Here is a 12,660-nt window from a genome sequence, read left to right as displayed (position 1 = left end):
AAAAACCACAGGACAGGAGGGTCAGGGAACACTAGGCTTTCAAGACTTATAGCAGCTTGTACCAAACTTAAAATTTGACTCACATAAAGTTCCACAAATCCTTGGCTTTTCTCCAGTTAGACACTTTTTCATTGGAAATAGCAAAAGAAATTGCGGGACATCCCCTCTCTCTCCACTGGGTGCTCTTGAATACTTTTGTTTCACTCTCTGGGTGCTAGTTACTAATCTCTGGAAGCCATAGGACTGGGGTGGCTGGTTTGGCAAGTCTCCTTTAAGGGCCCTGCTCACTTTACCCCACTACTCCACCTCCATTCCTGAGACTCTTTTAGCACAATGGAAGAGCTCTGGAAACATTTTAGAAGCTGGTTTCATCTGGAGCCGAGCTTTGCTCCCTGTCCAACTCATGGCTGGACAATGGGATGGGAGCTCTCTTTCTCTGTGGCAGAAGCAACTGAGAAATCAGCCAAATGCTCCCAACCACAGTGGAGGGCAAGGTTCCATAAGTGCAGCATTTTCCATTCTTGGCTGCTAGGCTTGTATAAGTTGGTGTCAGATGGGAAGCTGGCCATTGAGATTCTTTCATACCCTGAGATACTCTGAGATTTATAAATGGTTTCACTCTCATGAGAAGTCAGGCAAATAGGAAGTGGCATTCTCTCTCATCTTCTCTTGACAAAAATCCACCTTGGATCCTGTTCCTCCCATCTAAATCTACAAGCATTTCCTGCTGCAGCAGTGTATGCTCCACAATGAAAAACGCAGGCAAGTCTTTCCACCCTAAGGGGTTTGAAGGCTTTCGAAGACCAGAGACCTACCTCCAGGCAAGGCAGAAGCACTGGCAGGGAGCGGGGGAGCACTGTGGACTCCCACACAGCAAGCGGGTGGCAAACCGAGGGCTTTCTAGGCTCAATGGTGGAAGGTTTGCAGGGCAGAGACAAGGCCGTACACAGAAGTCATAAAACAAAATTTATCTTTAATTTGTAAGTGTCAACAGCAGTACAAAAGATGGAGTGATGACGACTAGATTAAGGGTAGAGAGGACAGTCTTGAGGTAAATGAGCATAAATAGGCAGTTCTTATAGACACTCCCCTGAGGAGCCTAAGCCCCATCATGGCATATACATTATTACCCAAAGATGGCATGTTTAACATATCAGGAAAGCACCTTGTGCAAAAAGGAAAAAAAAAAAAGTGGCTAAGGTGCCAACATATACCAGGATAGATAGTATGTCTTTCAATTTTGTCTTTTCCCTTAATTATGAGGCAGAGGAGGGGAAGACTTTGGAAAGTACCACTGAAGGATTATTTAATGTTAAATTTTATCTCACATCAATACTGCACAAAATCCGAGAAGTCTGTGTATGCAACAAAGCTAAGAACAATGATTCATCCTTCTAAATTTAAAGAAGGTTCTTTTTGTTTCCATTTCTTTAATCCTTAGCAAACTTTTTTTTTTTTTTTTTAATTTCATTATCAAGAGGAGAGTGTGAGAAAGATGTGATGGCAACCCTTACGGTCATTTAAAAACTTTACACTGGACTGTACAAGATTTTTTTTTTGATAAACTATTTACATTTTCAGACTTTCAAACATATTCAAAGCAGCAATAGACACTAGTTTTTAATGTTTTTTTTTTTTTTTTTTCTAATTGCCCAAATAGTTACCAGCCATGGGCCAAGTAGGTACCTGCATTATACATAGAATTTCTACAAAGAAAATCTGCGGTTAAAATTTGCTCGAGGGTGTATTAAATGCCCTTAGCATTTCAAGGGCCACACCCACAGTGTTGCTATAGGAACCAAAGCACAGTACCTTGACAACAGAGTTGCAGTTGTCCCAACAGCCCTACACAAACTTTACAATTTGAAACAGCAGCCAGCATGTCAGTCCAGCATGTCAGTGAATTGTGCTGATTAAATTAACATAGAATACAATCTCACAATATACATCACAAACAAATTACAATGTCAGGAAATAAAAGAGTTACAGTAAGATAAGTTATGTAGTAACAGCTTATAAGCTCGTCTAAGGTAATAAAAATTTTACATGGCAAATACAATAATGAATGAACATAAATGCTAAGCATTCTACTTTGCTACAAGCTGGAGAAGGGTACAATAAAGACTGCACTTTCAAAAAAGCAAAAACACATATGACAAAGGAAGACGAACGGAGAGAATGCACATGAGCAGGTCTGCAATGTGCAGCATACAAAACAGGTAAATATTTGCACATTCCCCATACTCCAAGAGCACCAGCACTGAGGCCTCATTTTATGCTTGTGGTTCTTCAGGAACAGGAAACTACTGAGCAAGACATGTTACTGAGTTGCCTTCAAATTTTCATATTGCCACGAACACCAATTTGAAGAGTATCTGCACTAAGCATTACCTTTCTGCCCTCCCTGCCCCACCCTGTGCCCCTACCTCTGCCCCAAAGGTACCAGCAATCTGAATACTTGTTCATGAGCTTTTGGAAAGCAGTCTGTCCCCAAAGGAAAAGATGGGATGGGGATGAAAAAGAAATATGTTTGCATATCAACATTTTCCAAGATGTTAGCATAGGGACACACACTTAATAGTACATGGCATCACAGATAGAACGTAATCGGCAGGAATAACAGATAGAAGTTGTTTATTAAGGAAGGAAACATGTCAGGGGCAGGTGACTTAAGGAAATGATGCAAGTGCTTTTGTAAAAGGACAAATAAGGTCATACAATATTATTATACTTCGAGAAGTGAGCTTAAGTGCCAACTCAATCCTTTAGACAAACACGTACAAAATCAGGCAAGGCTACAGCAATGATTTTTGTCATTTTCTCATTAAAAAGGAAGACCCAGTAATGATTTCAATACATTCCTCTAGCTGCATGTCTTTGCAGTTGTTGGCACTTGGTACAGGATTTCTCACATGCTTTGAAACTACTAATTCTTTTTTCCTTTCCCAAATGAGTAGGCAGAGATCATTTCTCTGCAAAATGAGTAAACTGAAAGAAGCAGCCTCAGCCCTGATGTTCAAATGACCAGGCTGCTTTCCTACTGGCGGCAGATGGACTTCCTCGAAACAATCCCTGCTTTCAGCTAGTGCCTGTGCTCCTGGCTCAGGAGGGTGTGCTCCGAAGAAGCAGCCTGGCTTCATAAGGAAAAGAAAACAGCCTTTAATTTCAGCTGGAGGGTGATCACACCCTTTCAAACACCCCAGGCTCCCATGGGTCTAATGTTCAGGGGAGGCCAGAATTTGACAAGCTCAATAGCACTATGAGCCCACACCTGAATTTAGAACTTGGCCTGGGAGTTGGTGTCAAGACCCTGGCAAATCAAATCAGCCCTGAGGGCAAGGCTGAAGAGTGTCAAATACCAAAGGAAGCAAACTGATACGCTCCTAAAAGGCTGAGCTGGAAGTGCATGAAAACAACAAAACTTTGGTACCTTTCTGGAAAAGATACTGCATCACATCTGCCAACGAAACAGAGAAATTGCCTGCCTGGCTGCTCATGCCCGAAGATTGACAAGCTTTTCTTTTCTCTTTCTCTGTCTGTCTTTCTATTTTATATGGTCCATTTTTTAGGAGTGGATTGTCTGCTAGTGTCCCTAATCCAATTGAGAGGGAAAGTCCAATTCCTGTGAGATCTTTAACAAAGTGGAGATAATTTATATCTCTGATTTGAAGATACTCGGAAATGATGAGCACTGAAAAAGTTGATTAACATTCTTTAATATAATTGGCATGGTGGGGCTTTTAATAATGGCCAATCTCAAAAGTGAATTTTTGCCTTTATAATGGCATTCATTCTTCTTGCTATTAAAGGGTCACGGAACTATCTCATAAGTTTTATGTGAATTTGCAAAGCAAATTGACTCCCAGCCGTACTGGAGATTTAGAATGTTCAATTCATCAGCTTTGTGTAAGAAAGAGACAGCAAAACTCTGAATCCGTGGACAGTCGGTTCTAGGCTACGTGAGAACTCGAGTGAAGGAGTGAAGGTTTTGCTGTCCCAGCTTCAGGTCCAACACTGCTCTTCTACTGTGGCTGATAATTCACTATGCCTATGAGGTACAGTGACTTGTCAACTTCTTGTCTGGACCGACACACGTGGATAGAGAACAAAAAGGAAATACATAACTTATACCTTGCTAAGTATTCATGAGCCCAAAATAAAACTCTATTGCTATGTTATATTTACATAATTAGAAAAATCTAAAATGAGATGGTAAAGTCATAAAAACTTTGTTTTAAGCCCCACTTAAAACGAAGTGATTCCTACGATTGTCATTCTCAATTTCCATGGATATTTAGAGCCAAAGTTGGCTAATAAATAGAATAAACTGCTTAGGCACAGAATTTAGATTGGAATACAGCATCACTGTTTGACCTAATGAAAGGGACGTTTACAATCAGATCATTCTTGAATAGCCTTTCATTTTTGAGAACATGGCTACAAGTAACTGAACCCCAGTACTGAGGCAGGGCTGGAGCTAAAACAAAGTGTTCATACACACATGTATTTTGCATAAATAAATGAAATAACAAGACATAAAAATGACTCAAATCCGGCAACTGTGAGGCAAGCCCACACGAGTCGAAACAGATGACTTTTGTTCATGAGTTTTCGTACAACAGTTTCACATTAGTCAGAAGTGATAAAAAATACCATTTATATCCAGTGCTTATAACACTTACGAAACAACATCTGTGAGTGTGTGTTTTTCTTTTTTTCTTTTTTTACTACAAGCAAAATCAAGTTTCAGTCCTAAAGAACAGTCCTTTGTTCTCCACCAGCCCAGAATATTATTTTGGCATGGTCATAAAAACAAACAAAATTAACCTACTATTCTAAATGTTTGCCTTTGTGCAAAATTAATTACATACAATACAACGCTAGCCATCCAGCACTCTACCTATGCAACAAAATAAAAAAGGAGTGAGAAAGAGAGAGAGAGAGAGCAAAAGCCAAAGAGAAAGAGAAAATGTAAGAATGAACTGAGGAGGAGAGGTATATAATCAGAGAAATCAGTAAGACAATAATAAATATTCTTTCTTTTTTTGAGAAAAATGACCTCCTCCTCATTTGAAATAAATGTACAAAAAACAAAGTTCCAATCCCCAACCAATATTAAGAACAAAACATTTCTATCAGTACCTTAATCAGCTTATAGAGAGCACGCCCAGCTAATGGCATAGCTGGTAATACCTTGGCTAGACCTATTTATTGCTATTAGGTATGGCCTTGAGCACTCTTTAAATAAATATGTAGGTATACTGTTTTCTTCCAAGCGGCAAAATGGCTCAAGAAATCTGATGGGGCCGTTCCTATGTCCTGGTGATCAGATTCCGGGTTGTCCCATGAGGTGAACTTTCCCATTCACTGACATTCTCCCATTAAACCACTCTGGGTGAGGTCTCCCATGGGCAATCAGTCCTAGTTTCAGGAAGGTCAAAATGGCAGGGCAGAGCTCCCTGTAGTTAGGAGATGGGGAAAGAAACCTCCCAGCCCATCAGCACACCTCCAGGGAAAGGCTTGTGTGACAGTTAGTCTTGCTCACACGTAGGCATGCGTTCCATGTGGCCACAGATACAGGGAGTCAGTCAGCCAGGGGAGCTCTTCTGCTGCACCAGGAGATATCTGTTCCCCAGAGTTAACAGTAGGAACATCCCATATAGGGAATGTACTTCCCCCCCTTCTCCTTTCCTATGATTTTCTTTCATTCTCTGAATGTATCATGACTATCTGCCTCTATCTTTGCTTTGAGGCTACCATGTGGCTTCTTGTATCCTGGGGGTTTTGCAAAGAACTCCCTAGTCATGTAAGCTGGAATGGAGCAACTCAGGGTAAAAGTGCCTGCCCCTGACAGCCTCACTGTAGTCTCCTGCATGGCCCACAACCTTGGGCTTCAGGTTTGGCTGTGGGACTCTCCTGCCTGGCAGTCACCGCTGTTGACCCTTGCAGCTGAACTGAATTCAGGGAAATTCCACTGATGCCGACCCAACCACGTGTTGCTGAACTGAATTAGGGGAAAATTCTGGCAAAAGATTCAAGGTTACAGCGAACCTCAGGGGCATACCTATTTACGTATAAGGTTATACACCTATATCCAAATATACATCCCTGTAGCCAGACATGCACTCGTGTTTAAGAACAACAATACAGGTATTTAATAGTATCTTGTTTCAGAAATGCTTCCAGATGCTATGGGGACATACAATTACTATGTACATCTTTTGTATCTAGCAGGCGAAGGAGGTAAAAAGGGCTGAGAAGTTCTTCTGGGAAGGAGGGTGAAAAACAAGAATTATTAAATTAATGCCACCAACAATATTTTTTTTTAAATAAATAGTAAGTGGACCCTTGACATTCTGGAATGAATAAATTATTTAAGAGAAAATGTGTTAAGACTGAATGTCAGGGTTAAAGGCAAAGGGATAATGGATGTAGTGAGAGGTGGCCTCAGGCGGAGAAGACCACCATGTTGGTGTCTGTGTGGTGATCGCTCTGGTGTGCGTACGTCATACCACGTCACACACTGATGGCACATCAAGAGGCAAACACAATTGGGTACACGCACTGTGGCAACCTTGTTCATTCCTTACAATATCTTGTCTCCAGATTCCTGAGTACTTTACCATTTTCTGGAAAAAAAAAAAAGTTGTGGTTTGCTATTTTATTTTAAGATGCCAAAGATTGTCTAAGACTTTGCAGTGTCTCCTTTAAGACTTTCAAAATATTAAGATTCAAAAGTTATGAAAAGAGTTTGGCACATTCAGAGTTTAACTCTACACATGGAAAAATGGAATTCCGAGGCCTTCCGAACATGCTTTACATGCAGCTGCTCACGCCGTGGACTTGTTCTGTTTCACAATATATGAAATCCTCAGTTGTTCTCTAAAATAATTCAGAATAAAAACACATTCACAACCTGTAGGCCGGCACAGCATACCTGAGTGAGAATGTTTAACCCCATCTAAAACAGTTAACTTAAACCTTTATCAACATCCAAAAGGAAAAAAAAAAAAAGTAAGACAAAAATATAAGACTTGTAAGACAGCTATGGGTTGAGATAAGTTTTCAAGTCCTGGTGTCTCATATTTAATATGTCTTCACCTAAATTAAAAAACAACAACAACAATAATAACAATAACGACAAAAACTCAAGTTCATGAAAAGTCAGGAAAAACTTAATCTGTCTCACGCTTTACAAAACAATTAAGACCATTCTGCTGATGTAATTGTGGAGCCACAAATGCATGCGGGCTCTTTAAGAACTTTTTGTTGTGGGAGGGGGGATGAAATGTCAGAGTATTTTAATTCAGCAAACAAACACTCCTCAGTTGGCACTGACAGCCTCCGGGGCTTCATTTTCACTGCTATAGTCTGACTTGGGATCATCTTCATAGTCGTCATATATTTCCATTTCATCTTCTCCATTAATCATTTCATTTCCAGCTAGGCTTCCACCATCTGTCTTCATTCCGTAAGTGCTCTGGATAACCGGGAGGCTGGGCTCTGGGCTGGCGGAGGTGCTAGAGCAGTCAGATGTCATCTGAGGTGATGGTGTGGTAGTTGCCATAGTGATAGCACCAGGATACACAACACCTGTTCCTGTGGTGATTGGAATCTGAGGCTGTTGCCTGTATAGACGAAAAAAATAAAACAAAGGAAAAATTTCTATCTATATATGCTTGTCTGTAGTATTGGAATTCATCCCCCACACATTCCAGAGTGGGATCCTGTTTGACATTCTAAGCAAATGACAAAAATGTGTCAAAGATGTTCCCTGGAAGAATTCTGCAAATCTCACTTTTGCTATGGTTGGGGGTTAAAGAGTATATTGGAGCAATTCACTGATAGTTTTGTGACATAAAAGTGGGATTCTTTTTCAATATTGCAAATATCACAAAGCTTGGGTAACATTTGGTATTTGGAAAAAATTATGGAGTTAATTCCACGAAGGTGGAAGGCCATTTTTCAAGCCCTCCCAGAACATTTAAAAAACAGACTTGTGGCATGAAACACAGTATAATGACACTGTTTAACAAGCTTATGTCATCTTCACCATGGTTTGAGAACCGTATAGAGGAAAGGAAGATGAGAAACGACTTGTCCCTAAAAGTTCCTAAGCATGCCCCTAAGAGTCAGATTTAGTAAAGTATATATTTGATACCAATGCAAAAGTCTATTTCTACAGCTGAGCTTGTAGGGAAGCTCCCTGAAGCTTCTATTTCCCTAATTATGGAAGGGTCATCTTGGTTATCTTGAGACCTTGGGCTGGAACTGGAACTAGGGTCTAGGGTCTAGGGCTAGAGGAGTCAGAGTAAAAAGCAGTGAGAGTGTTGTAGTTTAGTGGAATAAGAGACACATTGCCTCATCCTAGATACAAGCATGAGAATACTGAATATGCCATGGGCTGACAAAAGAACGAATAAATCTGTCTTGGAAGAAGCACAACCTCTCACATACTCTGGACTCGTTGTCAGCAGGGATCAGTCCCTGGAGAAGGACATCATGCTTGGTAAAGTAGACGGTCAGCAAAAAAGAGGAAGACCCTTGACGAACTGGATTGACATAGCAGTTACAACTATGGGCTCAAGTATAACAACGGCTGTGAGGATGGCGCAGGACTGGGCAGTGTTTCGTTCTGTTGTACATACGGTTGCTATGAGTTGGAATTGACTCCACAGCACCTAACAACAACAGATCCTAGCTGATGCCAAGGCCCAGTCACACCAGATCATTCCTTCATAATGTGACTCTAGTTCAGATAAACTTACCAGACCCTTTATTTACGAAGTTCAGTCTTCTCCCTCTGCTGGGAAATGTGGCTACTCTGGTCTCTCATTTCACCTGAGGTCTTATAATTGGTACATAACAATTAAAGATCTACCAACACTGGAGGCTATGACTGAAACAATATTCTCATATATGCAATATTCACTGTTTTCCAATATCTATATACATTAATTGCATTTGAAATTGTTTAAAAATGTCAGTGTTTTGTTCTTGTGGCTTCTAGTCAATCACCAGTTGGACAATTCTTATTGACCCTATACATTATCACTGAAACTTTTCTCTCCAGCTCGCTCTAACAGGGCAATACCCTGAATCAATGCAGAAGTAGCTTAGTTACCAGCTACTCCTTTACATATCCAGAAGAAGCGTAATTTTCTCACTAAGGCCCACACGCCCTCAAGCCTGGAAGGAGAAGAAATGGTAGAGATGGCCTACAATCACTATGTGAGATATCTGATAATATATCTTTAACAATCTCTTTCAGTTACTAAGATAAACCAAATCAACTCATGGTAAACCCACATACTACAGAGTAGAACTCCTCTATAGGATTTTCTTGGCTATAATCTTTATGGAAGCAGTTTGCCAGGCCTTTCTTTCGCAGAGCTAATGGGCAGGTCCAAACCACCAACTTTTAGGTTAGCAGCTGATCACAAACCACTAGGGAGGCATAATATTGATTCCTTAACCTTTGACTATACAACACATAAAATGTTTTAATATATATTATCTTATTCAATTAACATGGCAATTCCAGGCGTTATTATTAATTCAAATTTTTCAGATGAACAAAATAACACCTTGCTTAAGGCCACACATTTAATAACACCCTGCCCAAAATTTGAACCTAGGTCCATAACCAACCAAACTCACTGTCTTCGAGACGATTCTGACTCATAGCGACCCTATAGGACAGAGTAGAACTAACCCATAGGGTTCCCAAGGCTCTAATTTTTTATGGAAGCAGACTGCCACATCTTTCTCCTGTGAAGTTAGGTCACCTGACTCATAGTTCATCTCTCTTTCCTTTATACATATCCAATATACAGATACACTAAGCTCACTACACCTCATAAAGAAGTCCTAATTTCCATAGGCTTGTTGACACCCAGTACACACAAAACACTTGAGACTGATCCATTTTCTTTCATTCTCATGGTGATTTTTTTGGCTGCCTGAAGGAACATGACAGAGGAATCTAAATCTATGTATCTTATTATTAGTTGCTGTTGAGTCAATTCTGACTCATGGCGATCTCATGTGTGCAAAGTAGCACTGCTCCATTGGGTTTTCAAGGCTGTGACCTTCTGGAACAGATCATCGAGACTGTCTTCTGAGGTGCTTCTGGGTGAGTTTGAACCACCAACCTTTCAGCTAGTAGTCAAGCCGCTTAACTGTTTGTACCACCCAGGGACTCCTAAATCTATGTATGGAAACATGCTATAAAATACTGGTTTCTTTACCATCGAATCAAATTCTAAAAACGTTATATTTCTTGCTTCCTCAGTTTTGGGCAAATTAACACAAATTAAATTTCATGCTCACCTGCCCACAGCAGCAAATGTCTCATTAAATTTTTTACTGAATTTGGATAATTGTAATAAAAATATTTCTGATTTAATCACATTATGAGGGTAGAACGAAAACTTTTACTGCAATATTAACCCATTTTACAGATTTCATCAATTTGGTGACCATAATCCGTGATAGAGACTGCATACTATCAAATGACATACTCTCTTTTCACAAAATGTGTTTTCTTTCCACAAAGAATAAATGGTCATTTTTGCAGCATTTTTAAAATTAAAACATCTATATCTGTATCTATAGATCTAATAAATAAATTTGAACAACTATTATGTGTCAGGGATTATGCTTAGATGTTTTCATATTATTTTCTTTAATCCTCGTAACAAGCCTGAGGTGGAAGCATCATTTTCTTTCTTTTACAGATAAAGTAGCCAATTAAGGTTCTGAGAGTTTAAGTTGTTTGTCAAAGGCCACAAAAGTGCCACAGCCAGGAAGTGAACCCAGTTTGATGATTTCAAGTTAAGTGTTCTCTCCCCACAGTATGAGAGTCACCCTCTTGGATTATTAATTAATGAGAACTGATATCCTGTGACGTACTGGCTCACAAATTCCCTACAAGCTAATCCAGGTTGGAAGAGAAAGGCAATTTAAATCAAAGTCTTCTAAACTGAGCTCCACATATTTAATAGTTTTTGGTTTTTAGACACTAAGTCAGTAATGGAATGGTAAAAATGATACACAGAGACAGAGACAGTTAAAGCATCTATACAACTTACTTTTGGGCGTGAGACACATATAATATGCATAAGTCTCCTCCTGGTCAGTAGAAAGAAAAGGCTACTTCAAACTTCAAGCCAGTGCTAACGTCTAAAGTGTCTATGGTAAAAACCCAGAGGATATTCCCATCCTGAATAAATGAGGATAGTCCAGTACTAGCAATGATCTCTCATTCACAAACAACTGCTTAAGGTTTATGTAAATACTAGAATGAGAACTTGTCCCTATAAGAAATGATTGTGCCTCAGCAAGGCCTCTTGGGAAGAAAGTGATGTGGTACAGCGGAAAGGGCTCAGGCTGTGGAGTCAGACAGAGCTGAGTTTAAATCCCAGCTCTACCAGTTACTGCATCTGTGATCTTGGGCAGGTTAATTATCATCGTGGACTTCCCCTCTCCTCATCTAAGAATTAGAATAATCATACTTACTTTACAGGATTGTCATGGAGATTAAATAAGAGAACATACATATAAAGCACTACATAGTATAGAGTAGATAATCAATAAATGTTCACTCTCTTTTTTTTTCTCCTCCTTTTGGGAAGCTGGCATAAACCTCACAGAGAACAAGCATTTTCTGAGTTTGGAGAGGCCCAAGGAAATGACAAAATGGTGGGTTGGACTGTCCTGAATGCTGGCCCATAGGAGCTGGTTGGAACCAGAAGCAAAAGAGTATTGAACAAACTCTGGTTCACAGCTGGGCCAGGAAAGGCTTCCTCTCTATCACAGCAGTACAGAGAAGGGCATCTGAGATGGGAACATGTTTGTCTTATGCTGACTTATGAGAAATGACAGAAAAGGAAAAAAAGCTGAAAGACGCTAACATTTGGTTCTGTATGACCCCTTTCTTCTTCTTCTTCTTCTTTTTTTTCTCTCTCTCTTCAGATACTTGCATGGTTTCATCCCTTATCCCTCAGGTCTTTGCTCAAATGCTACCTTCTTCTCACTGAGGTTTTTTTCCATGACCACCCTATTTAAAATTGTACCCCATCATCTGAAACACCCCTGCCCTTTTTCCCTACTTTACTTTCTTTCTAGGGCATTTATCACTATTTGATATTTATTCATTGATCGGTTGATTGTCCAATTCCCTCCTCTAGAACTTAAGCTTCATGAAAGCAGGAATTTTCAATGATATAGCTCCAGAACCTAGAACAACGCCTGGAACATAAGAGACACTCCATAAATATCTGCTGAATACCTAGAATGAATGAACTAATAGATGAGTGAATGAACTAGTGAATAAGAAAAAAAGAACAACAGCAACAAAAAAAACCTGGGTAACTTATCCTAGAAAAGAAAAGATAAAAGCAAACTAGCTGTATAAGAGGGAGGGTGGTGGAGGAGGAACGTGAATATAACCATCTTTAGATGTTTGAAAAATTGTCTTCATAAAGAAGAAATTTGTTCTAGGAGGGACCAAAGAACAAGATTAAAACCAAGCTACAAAGCAGCAGAAAAGCAGATTATGGCTCAGTTAAGAGAAAATAACTTTTTAGCATTAGGAAATGTTCTACAAAGGACCTCGCTCTTTTGGTAAGTGGTGGGCCCTCTGCCCCAAGAAACATC

General features: G+C 39.8%; 1 protein-coding gene across 5 annotated transcripts in view; it reads right to left on the bottom strand.

Moving 5' to 3' along the window:
• Positions 1 to 1,617: 1,617 nt before the first annotated feature.
• SOX6 (SRY-box transcription factor 6) overlaps positions 1,618 to 12,660 on the bottom strand; it is a 647,578-nt gene continuing 636,535 nt past the window's right edge. For all 5 annotated transcript variants that reach the window (XM_064288384.1, XM_064288383.1, XM_064288385.1 and 2 more), the window contains one exon: positions 1,618 to 7,628. In XM_064288384.1, the coding sequence (XP_064144454.1) occupies positions 7,325 to 7,628 (304 nt within the window). In that variant the 3' untranslated portion in view covers positions 1,618 to 7,324. The remainder of the gene's footprint in view (positions 7,629 to 12,660) is intronic.

Source organism: Loxodonta africana, chromosome 7 (assembly GCF_030014295.1).
Source record: "Loxodonta africana isolate mLoxAfr1 chromosome 7, mLoxAfr1.hap2, whole genome shotgun sequence".
In the NCBI taxonomy this organism is placed as follows: Eukaryota; Metazoa; Chordata; class Mammalia; order Proboscidea; family Elephantidae; genus Loxodonta; species Loxodonta africana.
The sequence above is the reverse complement of the archived record's forward strand: the minus strand, read 5'-3'. Positions and strand labels throughout refer to the sequence as shown.